This window comes from Canis lupus, chromosome 8 (genome assembly GCF_011100685.1).
Source record: "Canis lupus familiaris isolate Mischka breed German Shepherd chromosome 8, alternate assembly UU_Cfam_GSD_1.0, whole genome shotgun sequence".
NCBI lineage: Eukaryota > Metazoa > Chordata > Mammalia > Carnivora > Canidae > Canis > Canis lupus.
In genome coordinates this window covers 13,417,462-13,445,426 of record NC_049229.1, presented here as the reverse complement: position 1 = coordinate 13,445,426, position 27,965 = coordinate 13,417,462, and the positions used below count along the sequence as shown (strand labels likewise).

Sequence of the window (27,965 nt, the reverse complement as noted above, 5' to 3'; positions counted from 1 at the left end):
CATCTAAGAATAACCATAGTACCTGAAATTCGATAGGTCTGGGTTGGGACCTAGGAATCTTCATTGTTAGCCCCTTGTTCTAAGGCCACTGATGGAGAAATAATAATCAGCACCACATACCAGAGCAGTTTTAAAAAAATATTTTATTTATTTGCGAGAGTAGACGAGAAAGCGAGTGAGCAAGCAAGAGAGAGAGAGTGAGAGAGCACAAGCAGGGGGAGCTGGAGAGGGAGAGGGAGAAGCAGGCTCATCCCAGGACCCTGAGATCATGACCTCTGCTGAAGGCAGGTGCTTAACTGACTGAGCCACCCAAGTGCCCCCACAACAGTTTTAACACCTTATGCCCGTGCATTGCCGACTGCTAAAGAGTTTGCTCCAACATGCTGGATGATAATACTTATCCGTTTGGATAAAACAAAGTTTCTGCCTCTTCTTTATAGTTTCTTATTGTATTATTATTTTTTTTAAGTAATCTCTGTTCCCAAAGTGGGGCTTGTTCTTAAGACCCTGAGATCAAGAATCACATGTTTTACCAACTGAACCAGCTAGGTGTCTCCATGCCTGTTCTTTATGACATTAAATGAACACAGCCAGATAGATTTTCACCAAATTAGAAGAGTATGTTTGGGTTTGTGTGACTTAAAAGAAAGGGTAAGGGAAATTTATTTGGGGAGTTCTGGTGGAAGAGAACCTTCCAAGAAAGAGGCAGCCATCTTCAGAGCAGTATCCGGCCCTGGATTCTGGCCCCACCACTCTCCCAAGAGCAGGCTGGGTTCAGGAAGGAAGCAGCAGGAGTTTATTGGCTTAATGGTGGTTAATGATTGATGTGAGCAGCCCAGAAGAGGCCTGGTGCCCGACAGCAGAATTTTCAGAAAAAGTCTGCAGGAGAAAACAGACTAGAAGCGTATGAACAGAGAGTTCTGATCCTCGTTTAGCTGTCTGTCACGGACATTTGGACAAGGGCCTTGCCTTTTCTGTTGCACTGATTATATAATTAGGACAAAACTGACTTTTTTCATAGGGTTGTTGTAAGGAATAATGAATGGAATCCCATGTTTGCACTTGGATACTTTATGAAAATGAGTAATTTTTTTTTTAAAGTGGGTTTGGTTGTTTGTTAAAAATGCAGAATAAGTGGGATAAGATAGATTTAATTGTAAGATGTTGGACTTAGTTTAATCTGGTGTTTCCTTATTGTACAATGCTTATTTCCTTTATTGTTTGTTTTGATGACTCAGTTTACAAGTGTGTTGTAATTTTAAAGTCACTTGTGATTAGATTATTAAAAATAACGTGCCTGGCTGGCTCAGTTGGTGGAGCGTGCACTCTTGATCTGAGTTTGAGCCTCACGTTGGATGTGGAAATTACTTAAAAATAAAATCTTAAAAGAAAAAAAATCTAGGGACATCTGTGTGGCTCAGGGCCTGATCCTGAGGTCCTGGGATTGAGTCCTGCATCGGGCTCCCCACAGGGAGCCTGCTTCTCCTTCTGCTATATCTCTGCCTCTCTCTTTGTCTCTCTCATGTATTAATAAATAAAATCTTAAAAAGAATCTAATGTGGGAACCAGTGCAATTAGAAGATAGGGTAGACATTTTTAGAAAGCTGACTAGTTTTTTAGGGTTAAAACAAATATGGAGAAGTTTGCTAAGCACCTGACTGTGGACTTAACAAGCAGAGGAGTTTATACCCTTTTGGTTATTAATTTGCTAAGGGGCTCTGAGTCGTGAATATAGATGAAAATCTATGAAAAATTGACACGTGTACTCAAATTGGGGCAATATATCATCACCACACCCAAGATATGGTGTGATAGGAACATCTTAAATATTTAACGTAATGCTTGCCATATAATTTCATGTATGGCATTATCTTTAATAGGAGCTGATTAATGAAGGTGACACAAAGCAAGGATGAATATTAGCTATTCAGACACTGATGTTCAGATAGCCACCTGCAAAGTCATTTTTCTCCAAGTTCTATTCCTTAAGGATTATAGAAATGTCAATTGTTTTTGCAGAGTTTCCATTTCAAGAAGCAGTTATTCATACTCCCCAGAGAACTCTTCCCTAACAGACTACAATAAAACTTAGAATTAATGGCGGTGACATTTTAGACCTAAATTACTGCCTTCGTGGTTTAAATAATTATCTTGCCATGTCTATGCAAGAGACTTTCAAATTTTTCATTTCATTCCTGGCTTATCTCTCATCTCCACTGCTTGTCTTTTACAGCTGAATACAGGAAGCTGCATTTCTAATTTTCCCCTGAAAATTCTCCTGCTTATTAACAGTACTTTTGTGGTGATTCATCTAAAATAGTTTTTCAACAAGCTCTTTGCAAAGTTCCTCTCTTGGTGTCCATTCCTTTCTTCATTTTGGCGTTGAATAGCTGCTATGCATTGGTCCTTTCTGGCATTTATATGTTTCCTCACCTCTATTTCTTTGTTAACTGTAGTCCTCAAAGGTGACCCCCCAATACATATATATTTAATATATATATAATTTAATATTTAATATATAGTATTTACTTTTAAAAAGATGTATTTAATTATTTTAGAAAGTGAGTGGATGTGGAGCAGAGGGTGAATTTTTAAAAAACTTTTACTTTATTATTATTATTATTCTTATTTTTAAAGATTTTATTTATTTATTCATGAGAGGCACACACAGAAAGAGGCAGAGACATAGGCAGAGGGAGAAGGCCCCCTGTGGGCAGCCCAGCGTGGCACTTGAACTCAGGACTCTGGAATCATGCCTGGAGCCAAAGGTAAACACTCAACCACTGAGCCACCCAGGTGTCCCAAGGAAGAGAGAATCTGTTTTGTTTTGTTTTTTTTTTTTATTAATTTATTCAGGAGAGACACAGAGAGAGAGAGGCAGAGACACAGGCAGAGAGAGAAGCAGGCTCCATTCAGGGAGCCCAATGTGGGACTCGATCCTGGGACTCCAGGATCACACCCTGGGCATGAAATGCAGGCGCTCAATCACTGAGCCACTCGGGTGTCCCAGAAAGAGAATCTTAAGTAGACTCTATGCAGAGCCAGTTGTGGGGTTTGATCCCATGACCCTGAGGTCACACCCTGAGCCAAAACCAAGAGTTGAACACTTAACTAACTGTGCCACCCAGGTGCCCCATATATAATTTATTTTTTAGAGCAGTTTTAGTTTTTCCATATATCCCCTGTCCCCACACATGCAATCTCCTTTATTATCAGTGTCCCCCCACCAGAGTGGGACATTTGGCACAGTTGGTGAACCTACATTTATACATCATAATCACCCATATATAGTCCATAGTTTTTGTTAGGGTTCCCTTTTTTTTTAATATTTTAAATTTATTTATTCATGAGAGACACAGAAAAACACAGAGACACAGGCAGAGGGAGAAGCAGGCTCCATGCAGGGAGCCCAATGTGGGACTCGGTCCCGGACCCTGGATCATGCCCTCGGCCGAAGGCAGACGCTCAACTGCTGAGCCAGGCATCCCAGGGTTCACTTTTTTAAAAAGTATAGTTGATAAACGATGTTACATTAGTTTTAGGTGTACAACTTAGTGATTATTAGGGTTAACTCTTGATGTTGTACCTTGTATGGATTTGGACGAATATATAATGACATGTATCCACCAGTATAATATTTTACAGAGTAGTTTCACTCCCCTAAAATCCTCTGGGCTCCACCTGTTCATTCCTCTACCCTGACTGTCAATTTTTAAATAAACAATTGTTAAGTGCCTACTATCAACTGGGAATGGACTAGTCACTTCAAAAACAAACTAAAAATAAGGTCGCCGCATGTTGTTAAGAATCATACAGTCAGTTGGGAAGCCAGTTACATAAACAAATAGCCTAATATAATAAGCTAAATTGCTTTAATGAGATTATGTGTCAGTGTTAATGGGGCCATAGGAGAAATGGAGCTCATAAGTTGACCTGGAGAGCATAGGGAAGGCTTCCCAACAGACATATCTTCTCTAGTAGGAGTGTGCTGGTATGCGATATGGGGAGAGGTTGGTACAGAGGTGGCAGGGGATGGCATCTAGGCTGAGAGAATGGCATGTAGCAAGAGCAAGGGACCAGCAGCTTTGGAGGACAAGGCATGCTTGGAGTAACCACAGCAATTTAGTATGTTTGAAGAACTGGCTGTGGGGTGTGGTGCAGAAGGAGATGAGACTTGGGAGGAAAGCAGGGACAAAGATCATGAAAGGTATTGAGTATCATGGCAAAGGAGTTTACTAGATTTTATCTTGGAGACATGGGAGAGCCACTGAAGGATTTTGAGCAGTATACTGATATGATCTGGTTTTTATGTTAGAAAAATCCAGTCTGGTGGAAGGATGGAAGATGGTTAGAGGGCAGAAGGTAGGAGGTGAGAAAGGCCAGTGAGGGTGCTTTCATAATATTTAGTTTGGGAGACAGAGAGGGAAAGAATAGGGCAGACGAGGAGAGATTTATGAAGTATCCAGGGCTTGGTAGTTGATTAGATGGGGGGCGGGGGGGCAAGGAAGAGGAAGGTTTCTGGCTTGGTCAGTTTGATATTTATCAAGATAGGGAAGACAGGGGTGCCGGCTGGCTCAGTCTGGGGAGCGTGTGACTCTTGATCTCAAGGTTGTGAGTTCGAGCCTCACATTGGGAGTAGAGAACTAAAACAAACAGAGAAGACAGAAAGAGGAATTGGTTTTGTGGGGAGGGGTTAAGAGGAAAGATGTGTTTGGTTTTGAGTATAGTGAGTGTAAGGAACTGCTGGAACATTCAGGTGGGAACGCCAAGAAGAACAGGGGCTCCACAGGTCTGGAGCTAAGAAGAACGTTCTGAGCTGGATGGAGATATTGATTTGGGAGTTATGCTGTGGGTGGGTGTGGTTAAGTAAGTGGGAGTAGAGTAGATGAGGGAGTAAGAGTAGAGTCGAGTAAGAAAAATGAGAAGACAAGACAGAAAATGAAAGAGGATCAGGCTGCAGACAGTAGGACAGTTCAAGCCTAAAGTCTTACAACAGGTGTCTCTCAAGAATACAGAGATTCTTATAGACAACCAGGATATCAGTTCTACATCAAAGAAAATCCACATTTCTTCAATAACATTCAAAATCTTGTCCGTGCTCAAATTCCCCAAACTGTATTTTTCAGATGTTCCTTAAAACCCAGGCCCCAATCAAGATTCTTTGATTGCTTTTGACTGTCACCTCTCCATTGTCTCTGTCTGAGAAGTCCCCCTACCTCCCTCTGTTGTCCGTGGCGCTGAGTGCTTTGAGAGTCTAGGTCAGTTGTTCTACAGGACAGTCCACATTCTGGATCATAGTTAGATTTAGGTCAGCCATTTCCAGCAGTTCACTGTAAGTGATGTTTTTACCTCCCACTGCATCATATCAGAAGAGATGCTAATGTCGAAGTCAGGCCCCTTTTATAATCAGATTTTTGACCTATATGTCTGAAACCATCCAAACTATTGCACTTGACAAAGACATAGATTTGGCTCCAAATGTTAGATTGATAGGTGGTCTTTTCTACAAAGTGATACATGTTCTAGGTCTTGCATCTTTGATATATAGCTTAAGTCAGCTTTGCAGCTGTTTATTCTGATGGTTTTTTCTTCAATTTTCCCATAGAAACCCGTGTTGCAAATAGCTTGTTCTGAGTGAGGCCTGGCCTGGCTCAGTGATATCCAAAGACTTTGGTCATGCTGGTTCACTGACATGGATGACTACTTTTCTTTCTCTCTCCCACAATTCTGGTTGATAAACCAATGTTTAAGGGATGGACAGAGAAAGAGTTGCCTGCTGAGAAGACCTAGAAGGAGAAGCCAGAGAGAGAGGAGGTGAACCAGGAGTGAGAGTAGGTTTAAATTAGTCAGAGCTTTTTCGGTGGTAAGTAACAGAAGCCAAACGGTGTTGGAGTCTTCTAGAAGAGTGAGTCAATGGGCAGGATTCAAGAAAGTAGGTACTTATGTGGGTGGATATTTATTGGAGTTAATTAATTTACAGGGAATGACCTTTGTTTCTTAAATGATCTTGAGCCAGAAGGCAGGGAAAGGGTGGTGTCTGGGTCTGGGATTCAGAATCTGAACTCTGAATTTCTTGTCCTATGGAATGATCTCGGCTCAGACTTTAAGATCTCCCATGCTTTCATTTTACAATCTGTAAAAACAAATAAGAGTTTCCACTTACGTTGTTGGGGGACTGTGTCTGTTGACAGTTCTGAGAGGTACCATGAGAACAATGTTGAACATATTATTGTTGAAGGGAGGGTTGGAAACCCTTCTAAGCCACTCCTGTGATCTGAATGTTCTCCAAGCTCTGATTTTGGAAGAACCGGTTTCTGAGAGAAAAGCTTAGCAGCATTCTTCAGAAAATCTTACTCAGGGACAACACTCATGCACCAGAGTGTATTGATTTTTGACTTAAGAGCATTTTTGGCAGAAGGGCATATATTTTTAAGCTACCTGGGACTTAGCTGTACTTTTACAAAAAAAATGTGTTTTTTTTTTTTTTTTTTTTTTACTTCTAAAAAATTGTGGCAGACTATACATCACCTAAAACTTCCTGTTTTAACCACTTTTAAGCATACAGCTCAGTGGCATTAAGTACATTCCCATTGTTGTGCTACGGACACTACCGTCCGTCTCCAAAATAGAAATGAAAGGAAATGATCTGTGTGTTGGCTTCAGGGATTCCTTCTGCGGGGATCTGTAGTGAGCTGGCAGGCTGAGGGACGCCTTGCTCCTGGGAAGCCTCTTACTTTTGGGGAATGGTTCTGAAAGGAAATGGAAAGATGTGAAGACAAGAGGCCCCCATTAAAGACTGACCATGTCGGGGTCCCCAGGAGTTAAGGACTTCTATCACAGCTCAGCCCGAAGGTTCTCGAAGCTACTGTTTGCTGACCGGCTAAGGTGAGTTTTATTTGGAGGGCCGAGAGTTCCCAGGTTTGCCTCGTGTCTGGAGCTCCCGTGGGCTTCGTGCTGAGGGACATGCTGGCAGCGACATCTCCGGCCGAATCAGTCACTTTCTGCAGCCCCCACGGCCACCGCACGGGAGCAGTAGGAGCAGCAGCAGGGTGGCTGGGAGCGGATGAAGCGGCACAGGGTCCGTCCTCAGGGAGCGAGGAGGGCACTGCCCCAGCCTGCTCACAGGAGAGAAAGGTCTCACCCGGGGCAGCTGAAGTCCATTTAACATCCTGTGGGAAACTCCCGCTTTGTCCCGTGCAATCTGAGACTGCTGTAGGGTGGGAGTGTGATGGTTAGCAGTTTAGAAATTTCAAGCATGCAACTCTGGTGGTCTTCACCTCTTTCCCCAGGATTCAGCCTTTCTTTGGCATCATTTGAAAGAGAGATACCGTCTTCAAAATGATTCACTCAACACCTGCTCCCTAATGACCTCCTTGTTCCACATGTGACCTTATCCATACTCACCCTGTTCTGTCATGTTCTGTCATGTTCTGCCTTGATGACAGATGTTAATGGGCTCACGGTTTACAGCCAGCTGCCCTGAAGGCCAACAGCAGCAAGGAGAGGCCGAGGTGTCCTCCTGACTGGGTCAAATGTCTCCTTTGGACTACTGGGTTGCTTTTCCCTTCGATGTGGAAATAAAAGCTTGCCCTTTATATTTGTGGGGAAAAGTCCCTGTGGTGTTGCTAGGGATGGAGTTGGGTGGCCTCATCAATCAAGGAGTCGTCTGCAAATGAGTTCAAGGTCACGGGGTCTGCACAGCCAGGACTTGACGGGACAGGGCACTACACTGTTCTCCTTGAACTCGAACACTGTTCTCCTTAACTCTCTGCTTCAGAGAGTGCCAGGACAGCCTGCTCCCGCACCAGCCAGTTGCCAGCCATGCACTGCTCCATGATACCATGTCAGATGTGGGCACCGAGTTCCCCTATTTCTCAGCTCTCCTCTGTAGCATGGGAAGCCTGGTGGTGGGATGTGACCTCCCTGTTCATCATCTATGTTGATTTATGAGAATCATGTAAGGAAATATACGGGACCCACAGTAGGAAAGGAAAATGTGGACAGAGCAAGATACCTGGTCAGTGGGTTGATCGGTGTGTCTGTCAGTCTGTGCATCTGTCTGCCTTTCTCCGCCTTCTTCCCTCATGTCTGTCTTTCTCATGGTTTCTCTCTGTCTGGTATCTTTCCATGTGTGTCTCAGTATTTCTTTCTTTCTGTCTTGTTTTTCCAAGCATATGCTCAGCTCCAACTGTGTGCCAAGTATGATGCTAGCTTCAGAGTCTAAAGGCAAATAAGACACTCTGAGTAATAATAGTAACAACATAACTGGTTTTGTTGCTAGCTGCCTAGCATATATCCGACTCTGTGTTAAGAGCTTTATGTCTGTTATTGCATTTGTTCCTCACAATAGCTGTATGTGATGGTTATGTTACTTGTTTCACAGATGAGGAGACTGAGGTTTGTGTAACTTGTAAGAGTTTTTATCTGTCTGATTTGTGAGTCCACGTTTTTTTCTGCTACCTTCATTTGCCTTTTAGCAGTGACTTTGAGTTCCTGGGGTCTTCAGGCTGCCAGTGGGAATGTTTTATGATATGGAATTGATTCTAGATTACTGGTCTGTTTCAGGCCTGGAAGCATTCTGTGGCTCTGAAATGTAATCGGGAGAGGGAAGTGGTGAGAAGGGAAGGAGAAGGAGAGAAGGAGACAGATATGGAGAGAGACGGCAGAGAGCCACGTAATGATGGAAGGACCTAAAGGTAAAAGGAACATGGGATGGAAGCAGACAGACATACTAAGTAAAATTTGCCCTGCTAAAAAGTCAGATCGTCTTGGTCCCGTCTTGCTCCTCCTCCTTCCCAGACCAGGTGCCATTTCCTAAGCACACTGGGCGCTCTCACAAGCTGGCACTTTTGATGATGTATCTTTCTGCCCAGGACACCATTCCCTTCACTTTCTTGACATTTCCAACTGCCAGAAACCCAGGAACTGGTTCTGGTAGCTTTCTCCAAAACCCACAGATAGGATGAGTGCTTCTCTCTTCTGAACACCCACATCTCTTTGGAAATACCCCTGTCGTGGCCGTTATTCCAATCTGCCTGATGAGAAGCAGGTGTCTGTCCCAGTAGACGGTGAGCTCTTTGCCGGTGGGCGGGCAAGCGTCTTAATCACTTTGTGCTCTTTCCAGCTAGGCACAGCCCCTGAAGAGTCCAGGAGCAAAGACTGAGATGGCCTTTTGCCATTTGTCCTGTTTTACAGCTTCCCTTCCTTTGCTAAGACATTACCACTAGAGCCCGACGGGCATGGGTTAGGCGTTTCCATCCCACGAGAAACCAGACAGGGCATGGTTGTAGATTAATTTTATATCTCATATAGGGCTTATATTACATCATGATAATATTTTCAGCCTTGTTACTTTGAAGTGCCTCTGGCACAGACTAGAAGACGCCCACTTGTCAAGTCCAAAGGAGGTAGGAAAATTTGTGCCTGGATACTGTCAGTGGTGTGGTAGGGAGGCGGCTCACCTGAAGAGACAGGTGCATCACAGGTGGTTGTCACCATGCTTGACTGTGGATACAGCTTGGTTGATTCTCCTTTTCTTTCTTTCTTTTCTTTCTTTCTTTCTTTCTTTCTTTCTTTCTTTCTTTCTTTCTTTCTTTTTCTTTCTTTTTTAAGATTTTATTTATTTACTTATGAGAGACACACAGAGAGAGGCAGAGACACAGGCAGAAGGAGAAGCAGGCTCCCTTTGGAGAGCCTGATGTGAGACTTGATCCCAGGACCCTGGATTGAGACCTGAGCCCAAGGCAGACACTGAAGCACTGAGCCACCCAGGCATCCTTAGTTCACCTTTTCTGACTCGGGGGATCTTGACTGTTTATTTGGACTTTAAAAATGTTGAATATTTAAGGAGAGAACACCAAAGTTAGAAGTCTGATAAACTAATATAAGTCCTACCTAATTATTCGTTACTATTGAGTAGAAAAAAGAGACTTCACTGTAAAAACTCTTCAGACCAATGTTTCAGAGTTCAGAACCTCTTGCAAATTAATTTGTAAGAAGAATGTGCTTATCATTTCTGAGGTTTTTGGGAGAAGGGAGACTGCCACGATATTGGGACAAAACTGTCCCTGAAACCAGGATATAGTGTGGTCACAGTTCAGAGCAAGTGCTTGGGAAATGCTTGCTGAACAGCATAAGTTTATGTTGCTTAAAAATGTTCCTTATGACAGATTGCGATGTCTACCATTTTGGTAAGAGATGAGGAAAGGCCTGATTTAAGCTGAGGAACTAGTTTTGCATGGCTTGAAGTTGAACTTCTTAACATTTCACCATTTCATTACTCCACAACTTCATGTGTCTGAATCACAGGCTGATTCAGATTCTGGGAAGGAATTTAAATTCCTGGACCCACTGTGAACTCTGGGCATGTAGGTGGCAACTATGGTGCTCCACTAATTTGGCCTTGACCAAGTTCAGCCCAAGAGCCTAGGGCTCCGGTGCAGGTTTAAGAGTTGAATGGTTTGAGGTCTCCCTTCCCCCTTGATCAACTGAAGAAATAATATGAGACCCTTCTCCCCTCGACCAGTTGAAACTCTATACTAGATCCGAGATCTGCTGAGAACAAGTTCTCATCTCTTTGGTTTGAGCTCAGTTTTTGGTCTTTAGTTGGTCTTAGTAGAGTGAACGCCCATTGCTTCTGTCTATGGGGCTTCTGTTTTGTGGGAGGGGAGTGGTGGGAAATCTCCAGGACTTTCTGTCATGTTTCATGAGAGTTGCTGGTAGCCCTCAAGGTTTGGAGAACCTCAGGGTGAGCTTCAGCCAGGTTGTTCTGGGCAGTGACTCATTGAGCAACTTTGTGTTCAAACTTGTCATTAGCCCTTCACTTACCAACTGTCTTTTGAGGTTGGATGTGTCACTGGGCTGGCCAACTTGGCTTAGTCAAAGGGTGACTTTGATGATGATTTAGCTTCTGAATCTGTACTTGTCACTTGCCAGGTTGCTTGTGCCATGCATGAAGTGAAGGCTGCTGGTGGCAGGGGCTGCTTTTCCTGGGAGTCCTGGAAGTCCTAACATGGTGTGCAGCAAAGCAGGAGCTGTGGATGAGGATTAAGGCTGGGGTCACAGGAAACAGATTAGTGTGAGAACAGGAGCTCTTGTCTCAGGCTCCTGGGGCTCAGGCCCCCTGGTTCTGATAGGCCTCACAGGCTCTCTGACCCTCAGGAAACTTACCTGTGATTATAACACACACCTCACAGGGTTGTGAGGGGAGAACCAGTGAGATACCTGTGAATAGCGGTGCTGCAGGGGCTGAGCTGGGTGGGAGTACTTCTTTCTTGCTGTTTGGGTGCGTCAGCATGTACTGTCTATGGTGTGTGGTGCCATCCTTGGTGCCAAATAGAAGGAGCTGCATGGGGTGGTCTTTTAGGAATTCTCAATTTAAACAGATTTATTTATTTTTTAAAATTTAAATTCAATTTGCCAACATATAGTATAACACCCAGTGCTCATCCCATCAAGTGCCCTCCCTAGTACCCATCACCCAGTTACCCCATCCTCCCGCCTACCTCACCTCCAGCAACCCTTTGTTTTAAACAGATATTAAAAAAAAAACCAACATATTTTTCGTGCACTTGAAGCAAAGCTTACATAGATACACATAAAACAGTGCATACATGTTTCTTTTTCAGTGCATACATATTTAAACAATAGGTTCCTGAACAAAAAATTACATTTTGTATTTTGGCGAACAGGAAATTGCACTGTTTGGGAGACAGATCTTCATGTGGCTGCAAATGAGTCATTGGAGACTTCAGGACCCAGAAGGAAATCTGAGGGCTCTTTGGTTAATCAAAGACAGAGAAGTTGTAAAATGAGGTAGAGGATGTCTCATACTAGTACTTTCCTAAAAGCCTGGAGAACCCTTAACCTACAAGATTTTCTGGGATATAAGGGGTCTGTGCTCAAAAAAGGGTTGGAAATAAAATTGGGTTACTTATGTCACTTTATGTCTGCCTTTGGCTCAGGTCGTGATCCGGGGTCCTGGGATCGAGTCCTGCATCTGTCTCTCCTCAGGGAGCCCGCTTCTCCCTCTGCCTATGTCTCTGCCTCTCTCTCTGTGGCTTTCATGAATAAATAAATAAATAAAATCTTTAAAAAAAAAGAAAAAGAAAAAGAAATATCGCTTTACTCTGTAGGTGTGTTCCCCCACACAGGACAATGCATATTAAATATATGAAGATTTCTGAGTCATGTGATAGCAAGAAAACTTCGCATAACCGAGCTTCTAAAAACTCATTTGAATAAGAGATCTTTTCCAGGTGTCTTCTATTTAGAGCCAGTGGGCAAAGGTTGAGAAATGCAGTTTTAACTGTTGGGTGTGGTGTGAGGTTGTTTGTGTAAGATTGAGTTGTAAGTGGGTCTTCCTGGAAAATTCTCGAGAGAAGTAATATAGATGGAAATTATATGGCCTTATGAATAGGGTTTTATCCTTGCTTAAAATTTTTCTCATTTCTTCACCTTTTTCTTATGAACCATTTCAAACAAACATACAAATTGAGAGATTAGCGCAATGAACTCGGAAGTTATAGACACAGTGTAACACCTCCCTTTTGATGTTCAAATTGCACTAAATTTGGCCAGTGGGAAACCCTTCAAGCTGGCTTTTTAAAAAGTAAATCTTTAAGGGGCGCCTGGGGGGTTCAGCCAGTTAAGCGGCTGACTCTTGTTTTCAGGGCAGGTCATGATCTCAGGGTATTAAGATCGAGCCCCACATTGTATGGTTCTGCACTGGGCGTGGAACCAGCTTGAGATTCCCTCTCTCCCTCTCCCCTCCATCTCCAAAAGAAAATAAATAAAAATAAAAGTACAATTTTTATTTTTATTTTTATTTTTTTTAAAGAGCATTTTATTTATTTATTTATTTTTTTAATTTTTTTATTTATTTATGATAGTCACAGAGAGAGAGAGAGAGAGAGAGAGAGAGAGAGAGAGAGAGAGAGGCAGAGACAGAAGCAGGCTCCATGCACTGGGAGCCCGATGTGGGATTCGATCCTGGGTCTCCAGGATCGCGCCCTAGGCCGAAGGCAGGCGCCAAACCGCTGCGCCACCTAGGGATCCCAAAAGTACAATTTTTAAATAAAATTTTAACATATAGAGCAATACACATAAAAAATCAAGCCTGTAGTTCATTTTTTTTTCACAGAGGAAATACCTGTGGAACTAGTTCCCAAATCAAGAAATAGAACATTGCCAGCAGCCCAGAGGCCCCATCACACCCTCTTCCTATCACTACTGTCCCCTACCAGGGTAACCACCAGTCTTCTTCTTCTTTTTTTTTTTAATATTGTTTTTCACTTTATTTAAAAGAGAGAGAGCACAAGCTTTGGGGAAGGCAGAGGAACAAGCAGACTCTCCACTGAGTGGGGAGCTTGACGTGGGGCTCAATCCCAGGACCCCGGGATCATGATCTGAGCCAAAGGCAGACCCTTAACTGACTGAGCCACCCAGGTGCCCGCCAGTCTTACTTCCAAGCCTGGTTGTCCAATTTGCCTGTTTTGGAATTTTATATACATGGCCTCATACAGCATACTTATGTCTGGCTTCTTTGAGTATCGCTGTGTTCATGAGATTCATCTGTGATGTGTGTAGCTCGCAGGTCTTTGTTTTTCATTGCTCCTTCAACTTATTTATCCGTTTTAGTACAGGTGGACATTGGGATGTTTCTGGGTTCTACTTCAGTAATGCTGCTATGAACATTCTGGTACTTGTCTTTGGGGATGGGGGACACATACCTCAGAGTGGAATTGCTTGCTCAGAGGGTATGTTCAACTGTATTTGATAATATCAAACAGATTCCCCCTATTTTCTTTGCTATGACTGTGTTGATGTTTATGGATTTCTTTTACTTTCCTGGCAAAGGTGTTCTGGGCTCATCTTGTAATCTTGTATGCTCTCTGCCTGAAATCTTTATTTTATTTTATTTTTTAGATTTTATTTATTTGAGACAAAGAGAAAGAGAGCGAGCGAGAGCAAGCATGTGCACACATGCACAAGCAGGGGGAGAGGCAGAGGGAAAGGGAGAAGCAGGCTCCTCACAGAGATGGAGCCTGATGTGAGACTTGATCCCAAAACCCTGGGATCATGACCTGAGCTGAAGACAGTTGCCTAACCCATTGAGCCACCCAAGCACCCTTCCTTCCCACTCCCTGCCCCATTCTTTTGAATTGAGAATAGTATTTAAAGGCCATGTCTGGGTGTTGTGCTCATGGCTATTGAGATGTCATTGCTTTCAGTTCCTTCTACCGGACAAAGCAAGGGAATATACACTAAAAAAAAAAAAAAAAAAAAAAAAAATCATGTGTTTGAACTGATAATTTCAATTCAATTTAACATTAGAGGTTTTTTTCTCCCCCCTCAAAAAAAAGGATTTTTCTTTTCTGCATTCATCTCTTTTGTGTTGAAAATCATAGATCCTGGGCAGCCCGGATGGCTCAGCGGTTTAGCGCCACCTTCAGCCCAGGGCGTGATCCTGGAGACCCTGGATCGAGTCCCACGTCAGGCTCCCTGCATGGAGCCTGCTTCTCTCTCTGCCTGTGTCTCTGCCTCTCTCTCTCTATCCGTGTCTCTCACGAATAAATAAATAAAATCTTAAAAAAAAAAAAAGAAAATTGTGGATCCTTATAACATCAATATGTTTTATTTGCTTTACATTTACATGAAACAGTTGAAAAATTGCAACGCTAGTACTCTTGACAACAATATCATATGCGTAAAGTATGTATGAAGCTTCAGATTTCTTTGGAGTTTTGTCTTTTGTGAGCAACCTTGATATTAAATTGAATGGTTTAAATCTAGTGAGGAAGATGAGGAATTTATCCAGGGGTTGCAGAAGGTGAGTGTTGTGCTTGGAATACTGATCGTGGCACTTGGCCCTTCGAGACAATTACTGTTGGCAAGCTCCCACTCTCTGTGCCCCCCTCTACTTTCTCTAAATCACTTCTCAAGGTTCTCAAGGTGTCCCTGGGGAGGGATGCACATCTAGGGGTGTGTTTCCTTCTCTCATTTAGAGGCTCTATGGTTGTCACCCATCCTCTAGGTCCTCACCTTCTGTTGTGATGGTTCATTTTGTGTGTCAACTCCGTCAGGCTCTGGTGCCCAATTTTTGGTCATATATCAGTCTATATTTTGCTGTAAAGGCATTGTTTTCTTTTTTATGATATGACTATCATTTAAATCAGTAGACTTTGAGTAAGGCAGATTACCTTACTTAACATGGTAGGCCTCATCCAATCAATTGAGAGTCTTAAGGGAAAATTCTCAGATTCCTTGTAGAGGAAAAAATTCTGCTTCCAGACTATCTTCAGACTCAAGACATCAACTTATTGCTGGAGTTGCCAGCCCACCCACTGGATTTGGGATTTGCTAGGCCCCACAAAGGTAGGAACCAGTTCCTTAAAATCCTCACTCCTCTACACACACACATACACACACACATGCACACATACACACACGGTTCTGTTTCTATGGAGAACTTGACTAGACCAATGGTTATCTTAAATTTCAGACAAAAATGGTTGGGAATCTCCGCTGTGTGGCCCATCCTGTCAAAGCAAGATGACCAGCAGATGGTTATCATTCAGACAGAAGAGGAAAAGAGCAGGATGACAAAGGGCCCTGCTGAGGGAGTGAGTGCATGGAATGGTGTGCAAGAACCTGTTTCCACTCCCACTCAGAACTTGGGTAATGTAGTTACCAGTACACAGCAGGTGTGACCTTTGTTTGACTTGGAACCAAAGTATCCTCCTGGATCAGGAGCAGCCTGAATTAACCTGCTTTGGTGAGAAGAGAAGAGGCTCTCTGTTGCCCTTACATGCCTCGCAGATTTATGGTTCCTGTCAGCAGCTCTCAGATGGGCCAGGCTGTGTGCACAGTGGGCTTCTCCTGCCTGAGAAGCACTACCCCTCAGCAGAGGGAGAAGGTGGTGTTTCCCAGAAGCTTATTGTTCTCTTTGCTTAAAGATTAAAGGCCAAGCCAGTTGTTATAAGAGGCAGGTATAGAAAATTCTATATTTCTATTCTGAATTTTCTTAGCTCCTCCTCCTTAGTCCCTCTTTCACCTTATCCCTCCCCAGGATGAGACTGGTACAGCAGAAGAAAACCCAGAATATTGAGAAACATAATGCATTGAAGTTATGCCACGAGAGAGTAGTATAAACAACAGAAAAGATTATTTTCTAAGGACACTCCCTTCTGGGATTAAAAGGCACCTCCAGTGATAGCCAGTAACTGCCACTGTCTTTCCAGAAGGGAGCTGGACACTGTGGGATAGGCAGACTCGAGTGGGAAGGGACCAAGGGGAAGTGGAGGAAGAGAAGAGTGATCAGAGAGGGAAGAGACCCCAGTACACATGTGACTGGAAGGAATCAGGTGACAATGTTTTGCACCATCTTCTGGACACCATGCTTTTCTGTAAACATTTATTAAGAGGATTCCCCTCAGTAATTGACTGAACCCACACACCCTCCTACAAGACATAACCAAGGAGTGACATCGATAACCAGTCAAGAGGAAAGCTACTGTAATCCCGCAGGAGTTGAAATCTGGTTCGTGTGCTCTACTTAGGTTGGGTTTGACAGAGTATCACGAAGAGTCGAAATGTGACCCCTAAATTCCATGTTCAGGTTCCAAATTCTGGCTCTGCTCCAGAGCTGTGTGCAATTTAATCAGTTACATAATCTCTCTGAGCTTCAGCTTTTACACTTTTGTTTTTGTGAGCTCTATTGTGTATCTGACAATTTTTTTGGGGGGGGGTTATATTTTGCAACATTTGCAAATGATCTTAATTGCCATACTACCCAGATTGAGAAGTCCCATCTTGTTCAAACTTTGGTGAAGTGAAAGTTTGAAAATATTTTAGAAGCATTAGATGGTAAATGGAAAAATAATTGCACACTACACATGGTTATGCATTTCAGATAGTGCAACATAGTTGGTGATTCTCATTATATAGTGTCATCTTTACTGTTCAGTTTTAGAAAAGAGAAATAATACAAGTTTTTATAACTTCCTCTGTGACCTTGCCCCCTCATTGTTTTTCCCACCAGATCTCAGGTTCCTCATTTGCTGCTGCGTCTTTTGCCCTGGCAAGAGGCAGTTTCCAGCCTTGTAGAGTCTCTTCCTCGTCCCAGGCTGTAGTTCAGAAACATGTGCGCACATTGTCTGGGATTGTCAGATTGAAGGAGCAGCTGATGAGACGCTGTCACCCCAGAAGAAGCCTCTGTGTGAGCAGGCCTCTTGTTCATTGGGTTCTGCTTGGACCACTAAGCTAATGTGAGGCTTAAAGTCCCAGAGCCCTCAATTCCATGCAGTCAGCCCTGCTTCCTCCACTCTGTGCAGACAAGAAGAGCAACAGGGAAGAGATGATGCCTCTGAAACATCGTAGCAATTTTGCTGGAGTTTGCTTTTTTCTATGGACAATGCATGGGAGGTACCTAGTTTTTTAGGCCCTAATCCTGGACCTAACATTTTTTTCTTTCGGATTATTTTCTCTGTCCTCATGCACCATTTTTCACCTTCTGTCACTAGAAATTTTCTTTGTCGATTGGCCCTCTTTTCTCTCTTCTCTCTATAAAAGCCAAGGCCATTATGTTAAGTCTTCAAGGACACAATATGGAGATTTAATCAATTAATTCCTTTATTGAAGAGAATCAGTGATTTGGATCAGTTTTGTTGCTTTCTGAGTGTCTGACTTGATGTTGAAATGGAGATAGGCAAACCTGGAGAGAAGGACCATGAAAATGTCCTTCAGATTGGTGTTTTTTAACCATTTCACTCAGCGTTTGTGACGTGTGTTGCTTCTGTTCACACAGAGGACAGACTATGCACTTTGGCTGTTGAGAATTGCTGCTCTTCACACATTAGATAACTACGGGGACCTCTGGGTAATGTCAATGTTGAACTCTCCAAGGAGTGTCAGAAGAGCTGATAATTCAGTTTTTGGATTAAAGCAGCTTCATGTGTTTTAGATACTGCTTATCCACATTTCAGTGAAGATGTAGAAGTCAGACTTGTGTCCTCATTCACATTCGCTTGATGGAAGATGGACTAGTCAGGAATCTTCTTATTGTGAATGATCCTAAACCTCAAACAAATTAGCTTAGACAAACAAACAAAAGACTTTGTTGTCTCTTGTCACTGAGAAGATCACAGGTAAATCTCCTTCAGGTGAGCTGTGAGTCAGGACTCAAAAGGATGTTCTACTTGGTTCCATGCTTCCATGTTGATTCCTCCTAAGGCTCCATGTAATGGGTCCTGGAGTCTTTAGGTTCCTATCTTTTTGACAGCCTTTTTTTTTTTTTTTTTTTAGTGTTTTATTTATTTATTTATTCATGAGAGACACAGTGAGAGAGGCAGAGACATAGGCAGAGGAAGAAGCAGGCCCCCTGTGGGAAGCCCGATGTGGGACTTGATCCCAGGATCCTGGGATCACAACCTGAGCCAAAGGCAGATGCTCAACCACTGAACCACCCAGGTGCCCCTCTTTTTGATGTCTTGTGGAGGATAAGAGAAAGCTTTTCCCCCCTCTTGAGCCTAGCCGATGTCTCCTCCACTGAGGAAATTATTGTGGCCAAGAGAATGTGCTAGGCTAATTGCCTTGGAGGTGGGACATGTACTCACCATGGAGCCGGGCATGGAGCAAACCTCATCTGGCAGCCATGGACTTAGAGTGGGTGGGCTCTCCGGAGAAGCATTGAGGAGCCGTGACAAAAGCTGGGGAAGTAGATGTGGGAGGCAAAAATAGAGGGACAAACACATCCATTTCGTGATTTAGTTGGCTACAGAGGAAATAACAGGTTTTCTCAGAAATGAATGTGGAACATGCTTAAGGCTTGTTGGACTATTCTGAGACCCCAAGACTTTGGACAACCTGAAAAAAATGCAAAAGCAGATGTTATTGGTTTTATTTTAACCGTTAAAAGAATTTCCCCTTGGAGCATTCATTTGTTTATTGCACTACTATTTAGTAGGTGCTTACTAGTGTCAGGCCCTCAGTGGGACATTGGAGGCGGAGTGAACAGCACTACTGCAAACACAAATACAGTCACAGTGTTGACTCCAGAGTAGCCTGATCATTAGCATCAGTCTGGGAATTATTTTTAATTAATCATATTTTTAAAAATCAAGTTACACACGTGCTGTAGTGCACATGCCTTCAGTATGCAGCTCCAATCTACTGAATCACGATCTTTGTGAGATTTTTACATCTTTGATATATGAAGGAATGGATTTCTCCCTAGCTGGGATTCAGGAACTCCATCCACTTAAAAATAGAAAAAAAAAAAAAAAAGCTTCAGGATAAGATTCCTTGCCACCAGAATTGTTCCTGTTCTGCCCTGACTGTTGGTCATTGTCCTCCCCGAATGATTCTAATTCCAGTGGTGTCCTTGTGTCAGGGGAGATGAAAGCAGGGCTCGCCCCCTGCAAGGCGGGTTCACAGTGGTCATTTCCAGGGCACCGGGGCCACTCACCCCACGTGCAGCGCTTTCCCAGCACCGTGCTTCAGGCAGCCACCGTGCAGGAATCGGAGCTGGCGTGCAAGATGAAAACGGTTTGCCATTTCTGGTTTTCCTAGCTGTCAACAAGAGAACATTTCATTGCCCTTGAATCTCAGAGATGAATAAAGTGGCGAATGTTGTTCCTCTCCTTGTGTCGGTGAGCTCACTGTTTCTACAGGGGTTTCTTTTTGTTGGCAGCACTTATCAAACAGGAGGCAGGATGGACATCAATGTGAGGTTGCCCAGATGGAGAGAGGTCAATGCTGCTTTCAGTGTCTGTAATCTTTTCATAGGCGGGAGGGAGGATGCTCCAGAAAAGAAATTTAATTCCTTTTAATTCTCAGAAAGTTGCTTGTAGAAATGTTAAGACCTTTATTTATTTAAAGGATTTTATTTATTTATTCATGAGAGACACACAGAGAGAAGCAGAGGGAGAAGCAGGCTCCCTGCAGGGAACCTGATGTGGGACTCGATCCCGGGACCCCAGGATCATGGCCTGAGCTGAAGGCAGACACTTAACCACTGAGCCACCCCGGCGTCCCAAGACCTTCGTTTAACCATAATTTTATTGTCAGCCTTATAAGTAAATTTAAAGGATAGAGAATCACCCTCAACGCCATCTAAAATATCAATATCAATAATGTAGATAAAGAAAGTTGATTTTAAATAATAAAAAATACCAACCCCTTTGTCAAAGATATACCTGAAATCCACTCACAGTGTTCTTTCCATGATTCTATTACTTAAGATGTTTAGATTTTGATGAAAAGTCAGTATGGATCATGTTTTCTCCACTTTTATTTATGCAGTTATATATGGAGAAAGGATCCATTGGGAAATTATCTTTTCAATTCAGATATTTTTCTCTCTGAATTAAGCAATTGACTCCTGACTGGTCTTCCTGCAGTTGGTTCTGTGCACCATGGTCAGACTTTCTTTTTTCTTTCTTCCTTCCTTCCTTTTCTTTCCGTTTTTAAAAGATTTTATTTATTTGACAGAGAGAGAGAGAGAGAGAGAGAATGAGAGCACACAAGCAGGGGGAGGGGCAGGAGAGAGGGAGAAGCAGGAGCTTCTGAGCGTGGAGCCAGAAACAGGGCTCAATCCCAGGACCCGGAGATCATGACCTGAGCTGAAGTCAGATGCTTAACCTACTGAGCCACCCAGGTGCCTCTGTGGTCAGATTTCTAAAGGGGAGATCCTGTGGATCACGTCGTTGCCTTGCAGTAGCCACTGCCCTATCACTCATTTCTTCGTTCTCTGCTTTGTTGTCTTGATAGTGCTCATCACACGCTGAAATTATTGTTTTTTTCTTTTCTGACTCAGAGACAGAGTCAGATAGAAAAATGAGAGTGAATGAATGTTTAAAACCCCTCGGAATAAAGTCTCTTCTACTCACAGCACAATCTGACCCTTGCTTCTATGGCCTCTCGTTCAGAGCCTGTTCCAGCCCCGGTGGGACTACATTCTGGTTCCTGTGGAAGCGTGTCTTCTCTGGTTCTCTTTCATATATTCTTCTCCACTTCTAGAATGTTTCTTTCCCAGTTGATTCCCTCTCACCCTTGACACAGTTAGGACCCCTTCCTGTGAGCTCTCTGGGCTTCCTGCATCCCGGGAATGCTGTATTATCTGTGCCCATGTGTTTGGCCGGATTCCTCCAGTAGGTGTCAAGTTGGAAGAAGGGCCTGCTACCTCTCTGATGGGTCTTCAGAGGCTGCAAGAGAGCCTCGCATGTAGATATTTGTTGAACCAATGAAGGAATGAATCAAGTACCTGCAAGTTGCTTAGAAGTGATTCCACTTTTGCTAACTGGAAGTAACATGATAAATTGTGTTTTCTTTATCACAACTATTCTGCCAGAAAGCAGGATAAGGGAAAGACCAGAAATCCAGGACCTGGAGAAATAATTTTCCCAAAGCTGGATCTGTAATAAACAGGTGAAGTGGGAGCCTGGTTGGTGATCAGGACATTTGCATTTACTTCCTCATTCTTTCTGCTGCATTGCAGGATTTCTAAAGCATTGAGGGTAGATTCCAAAAATACTCTCAGGGTAGGAAAAAAATGCAAGTAATTCCTTTTGGGTCTAAAGGTTTTGTGATTCTATACTTCCTGATTTGTTATTACCATCAATTAGGCAGAACTAATTAATCTGAGCTGAAATGAGGTGTAGCAGGTCAGATCTTTATCGGCAAGATTTGTGGGCTTCCTACTCTCGTTCATTTGAGGGAGGGAAGGCAATGTTCATGAGGGAGTCAACTGGATGCTGGGGATGTCTTGGTCCTTATTACTAGAGGACTGTATGGCCAGGGCCCAGCTCTCAGGAATGGGGCCGGAGCCAAGAAAATATTTGAGGGGACTTGGTTGTTAGTCAGAGTGACAGTCATCAGATTAGGCTCCCTAGATGGGCTAATTATAAATCATTCATTTGGGAACTAAACTGGACACAGAGATGGGGTGACTAGGAAATTTAGTTGGCAAGAATTACACCAGAGACGAATCTTAGAGAAGGGACTATCAGGGCCTAAAATGGTTTGTTTGGAAGAATCTGAAGCTTTTCCACCACAGCTCTCACACGCCCATAGGCACAAAGGGCTTTTAGAGACATTCCCCCCCACGTACATTCCATGTGTCGGAAGCTCTGTGGAGCCTTGCGCTGAGAGGAGTCATGAGTCCCCAGAACAGTGTCCCTGGAGGTCCTCACACTTTAAATGTTGGGGCACTGTGGCTGTGTCTGTTGTTGAGAACCTGGGGGACTTATGGCCACCTTTGTTTTATTTATTTATTTATTTATTTATTTATTTATTTATTTATTTATTTATGATTTTATTTATTTATGTTTTCATGAGAGACAGAGACATAAGCAGAGGGAGAAGCAGGCTCCATGTGGGGAGCCAATGAGGGACTCGATCCCAAGACCCCGGGATCACACTCTGAGCTAAAGGCAGACGCTCAACCACTGAGCCACCCACGTGTCCCTCCACCTTTGTTTTAAAAATGTGATTTGGAATACTCTGGAACAACTGCCCTTAGCGTCAATGATGAGGGAAGGTTGTTGGGAAAACCTGACTGCCGGGAGAATCCTTCTGGACTTTTGGTCAGATGGGCATAAGAGGACTTTTTAGTAGCCTAGTCGGTCTAAGAAATTGGACTAGAAAGATTCACGAATTTCTGGGCATTGTCTAAAATTAAATCTGTGGAGAGATTACGGCAACAAGTCATCTTTAATTTGGCTTTCATACTTAATTTCCTTCTAGTCAAGATATGGATTGATAGAGAGTCTTGATTAATATCAGAAAATTGGGAATGTTGGAGATGATGGATTTTAGCTCATGGATTTTTTTTTTTTTAATTAAATACAGGGACCGAATTACCCTCAATAAATAAAAAACAGCCAAATTTTCACTGATCTCCTGAACTGGGCTAATTGCTCTCATGGGGCTGATTTTAGCTTCTAGAGTCTGTGAATTGCCAGAGGCAGTAGTTTTAGATGTGGGGCCAGTATCTTTTCCCAGAGGAAAAGGCTGAACTAAGGGGAATTTTGAGGGGTGAAGGGATGGCTAATGCCTTTTTCACCGGGAGCGCTGCTGGTTAGGCCTCTGCTGGAGGACCCTGCCTTTCCATCCCCTGGATCCCACACTTGGCTTGTGCGATGAGGTTTGTATGATGTTTATCTATAAGAAAGAGATCTGCAGTTAGCTAGATTATATGCAGAGTATTCCCCAGCCATTTTCAGGCCCCAGGACAAGTAAAGTCTGTAGGCACCTGTTACAAGGACACCCTGTGGGCCTGGCAAACTGGAATCTGAACCCTGGGTGTAGCATTTGAAGGGCAAGACTCTTCCCTGCTCATGGGAAGTTTTCTTGTAAAAGTGGGATCACTGGTTGGATTCAGACCTGGGTTGCAGTAGGTCAGAGCTCTCATTTATATTGTACACCATTGTAACAATTACCTGTAATGCTTGGGTCCCTTCAACTTATTCACCACCATCCACTACTCGAGTGTCAACAGGTAATGAATCTACTCAGGATTTTCAAAGTTGTGACACTTTGGAGAGGGGTGCAGCCCAGGAATCTGTATTTACATCAAACCTTCCAGAGTTCTTTTTTTTTAAATTTAATTTAAAAAAAATTTTTTTTTTAATTTAAAAAATTTTAAAGATTTTATTTATTCATAGAGACAGAGAGAGAGGGGCAGAGACACAGGCAAAGGGAGAAGCAGACTCCATACAGGAAGCCTGACATGGGACTTGATCCAGGGTCTCCAGGATCACACCTGCGGCTGCAGGCGGTGCTAAACCGCTGCGCCACCAGGGCTGCCCTCCAGTAGTTCTTAAAGCAAAAGTTAGAATGGATAGAAAGGAAATCTCCCCTGCTTCTCTCTGAGCTTTCAGGTCTGAAAGACAGAAGGAGTCCTTTTCAGCAAACCTCTGGATATATTAATCTGTGTGCATCTGCATTTAATACCCTTTTGGTCAGGGACATGAAGGAAAGCTGCAAAGGGTGTAGCTTTTCAGAATGTGAAAAACAAGTTGTGTTGGGACACCTAGGTGGCTCAGTGGTTGAACGTCTGCCTTCGGCTCAGGTCATGGTCCTGGGGTCCTGGGGTCCTGGGATTGAGTCCAGTATCCAGGTACCCGCAGGGAATCTGCTTCTCCCTCTATGTCTGCCTCTCTCTGTGTGTCTCTCATGAAGAAGTATATACAATCTTTAAAAAAGAAAAAAAGAAAAACAAGTTGTGTTAAAGTATGACATTCTTGGCTCCCCCAAATCTCTGAGTATGGCCCTCTCTTTCCTCCTGCCATTTGCGTAGATGGTCTGATCAGCAGCCGTGTTGCCAGTTGGTGCAGGAGGGGCCGAGAAGGGGCAGTTTGTCAAGTCATGTGTTTTGCACACGCTGAGATTTTGGGGCCCAGCCTGGGTGGCCTTGAGGACTGAAGGCTGAGCTGGTCCCAGGCAGGGAGGAGGCGGTGGGGAGGGGAAGGACAGCCTCTAATTCTGGGGAGGCCTGCTGCTCTGCTGCCCATAGTGGAGTATTCTCACAAGGCGCTCTAGGCCCACTGTAAGAGACGAGGATCACCTTGGGAGGTGGGGGGGTTGTACCAAAAGGGGACCGGATGTGCAGGAGAGTTGCCCTGGTTAGGCTCAGGTATAAGAAAGAACAATCAGGATACATAGAGAATCCACTCCAGGCTTTCATCTGAGGTTTCAGTTCCTGCTATGGCATTCCCATATGTGACTGTCTCGGTTCCTGGTGGCCCACCTTGAAGAACCATTTCAAACTAGTCGTTCTCCTGAATAATAAAAATCTTTTTTTAAAAAAATATTTTTATTTATTTATTCATGAGAGACACACAGAGAGAGACAGAGACACAGGCAGAGGGAGAAGCAGGCTCCTTGAGGGGAGCCTTATAATGCAGGGCTTCATCCCAGGACCCAGGCATCACGACCTGAGCCAAAGGCAGATGTTCAACCACTGAGCCACCCAGGTGTCCCTGAATAATAAAAGTCTCATTAATGCTTTGCTGAAATCGGGTCTATCCTATTTCTCAAATCTGTTTGTTTAGAAGATCCCTTTAGAATTAATATAATTAGGTATGGCCTATTCTTAGTAAATCCAAGCTACCAGCCACCGTGGCCTCCTTTCCTATAAAGGAGCTCAGTATACTGGTGACGAATTGTGGGGTCAGAACTTCCTGGGTTGAAACCCCAGCCCCATTACTTAAAGGGAGAGTACCACCCCCCCCCTTATGCCCTGGGGAAGGGGTGATGGGTCACATGTCACAGTGCCTGTCACAGAACCCAGTGAGGGTTAGCTGTCTTGTTATTTTGTAAGATCTTGCAATTCCTTCATTAAATAATTTGCTCTAGATGTTACCTGGGACAGCTACCAAGTCCTGTAGTTTGCTGACTGCATTCTTTGTGATTTCTCAAATGCTGCCCTTCCAGGGGAGACAGCACACACAGTCTCAGCCCAGTGGGGTCCCAGCAGGGGGTGGGGAAAAAAACGTTTCCCCCTGGTCACGCTGAGATGCCACAGGGGAAAGTGCAGGTGCTTTAGGCAGATCACTGTGGCTGCATAAAAGCAAACTGCTTTCAGTAGGTCTAAACGTTTCACCAACCATAGCGAGAACCAAAAACAGAGACAACAAACTGCACCCTGAGATAAATCAGAGATAAGAGAGTCACACTGACTGGCCTGGTCCTCTAAATACAAAAACATGGACTATTTCCTGCCACCCTGGCTCCAGAACAAAAATAGTGTTATCCCTGGTTTTTGCTAAGTTGCTGGCTGGAGATACGTCAGGAGGTTTGTGAATGTAAGGGAGGTAGGAGAGAGCTGTTGTTTCTCACCATGCAGGGACTAATATTGTATTTTTTTCCTTTAAGTCTTTGTTATGTTTTTTATTTGGTGAGCCAATCCTTTTGAAGTCTGATTCCCTTGCTGTCTTTGAAGGAGAACTTTTCTTTCTTTCTTTCTTTCTTTCTTTCTTTTTCTTTCTTTCTTTCTTTCTTTCTTTCTTTCTTTCTTTCTTTCTTTCTTTCTTTCTTTCTTTCTTCTTCTTTCTTCTTTCTTCTTCGCTTTCTTTCTTAAGGATGAGGGGGAGGAGGAGGGAGTCTTATTGAGTCGTATATGCGGCTTATTGCGGAAGGAGGAGTCTGTCGGCTTGTTATGAGTATGAGTATGGTTGGAGTGGGGGAGGAGGTTAGGAGTAGCTTATGCGTCTTCTTTTCTTCCTGCCTTCATTCGTTTCCTTCCATTCTCTTCCTTCCTCCTTCCTGTCCTTCTTCCTTCCTTCCTTCCTTCCTTCCTTCCTTCTTTCTAAATACTTTTTTCCTCTGAATATTCCTTTGACACTGTCATGCCTGGGTCATCTTAAAATGCAAAATCTCAAAGATGTCTTGTCTGGGCCTCTTTGTTACTAGGTTATGATTTTTAAACAGTTGATTTTGAAATACTACTAGACTTACAAGAAGAGGCAAAAATAATAGAGTGAGTTCCCATATACCCTTTATTCAACTTCCCCTAATGATGAACATGTTATATTACCCAGTCAGGAAATTGACATTGGTATTAGCTCAATTACAGACTTCATTCAGATTTTTATCAGCTTTCATGTATACTATTTTTTTTTTGGAGGGAGGATGTGGGTATATAATTCTATGAACTATTATCACATGTGTAGATCTGAGGAAACAATGACACATCCAAACTATTTTATCACCACGAAGAAAGTCTGTGATGTTACCCTTTTATTGTCATACACTCCCCCTATCCTAACCCCTGACACCTGCTGATGTGTTCTTTATCACTATAACTTTGTCATCTCAAAAATGTTATATAAATGGAATCATACGGTATGTAAACCTTTGAGATTTGCTTTGTTCACTCATCATAATGCTTTTGCAATACACTCAAGTTGTTGTATGTATCAATATGTTTATTTTTGCTATGGAGGGTTATTCCATTGTATGATGTACTGCATGTTGAAGGATATTTGAGCTATTTCCTGGTTTTGGTTATTACAAATAAAGCCACTATGAATACTTGTGTACAGCTTCTGTGTGTCAATATAAGTTTTATTTCTGTAGATTTATGACCATCTTACGTTGTAAACTTTTGTAACTGCATTTATAAAATCACTGATGTTATGTAGTGCTTCTTGAATTTTCCTGGGCGAATGAGAAAGAAACAGAAGTCACAATATGTAAGTGATGCATTAGGCCAAGTGATGTCAGATAATATCATTGATACTTGATGCCATTGATTGTTGACAGTACTTAAAATAGAGACAAGTGACTTGAGCTGTCACAAAGCACATGGTAGTACAGACCTGCCAAATTCAAAAATCATTTGTGTGGAATTATCAGTAGCATAGCGATGTTGTGAAGAGTGATTTTGTACCAGCAGAAAAACATCATCCATCCCATTATATTAAAACAATAGTTCATTTGGGTTTTTATTGGTTTTATAGTTTTGTTTTTTATTTAATTTATAAATTTGTTTTAGTTTTATGACTGTGGATCAACACAAAATCAGCTCAACTACTCAATAAAACCAGTGTAGTATATGTGATTTAGTAGTGGTGATGGTATCAAATAAAGTCACAGGAAAACACAAATCCATGTATGTTTTAAAAAAGCTATAAGGACAGGGATTTTTTTTTAAAGATTTTATTTATTTATTCATAGAGACACACACACACACACAGAGGCAGAGACACAGGCAGAGGGAGAAGCAGGCTCCATGCAGGGAGCCTGACATGGGACTCGATCCTAGGCCTCCAGGATCATGTCCCGGGCTGAAGGCGGCGCTAAACTGCTGAGCCACCCGGGCTGCCCCAAGACAGTGATTTATACCATGTTTTATATCTGTAGATATTAATATAGTTCATATATTGGATCAAACAGGGGTAAACATAAAAGTGGCTTAAGTAAATATAAAATGTTTATTCTCAATGTCTGAACTCCTAGGTGGT

General features: G+C 43.0%; 1 protein-coding gene across 1 annotated transcript in view; it reads left to right on the top strand.

The window, feature by feature from the left end:
* Positions 1-18,324, top strand: part of LOC102151865 — a 74,168-nt gene extending 55,844 nt beyond the window's left edge. The window contains exon 4 of the mRNA XM_038544469.1: positions 17,042-18,324. Coding sequence (XP_038400397.1) covers positions 17,042-17,266 — 225 coding nt within the window. The 3' untranslated portion in view covers positions 17,267-18,324. The remainder of the gene's footprint in view (positions 1-17,041) is intronic.
* Positions 18,325-27,965: the final 9,641 nt, after the last annotated feature.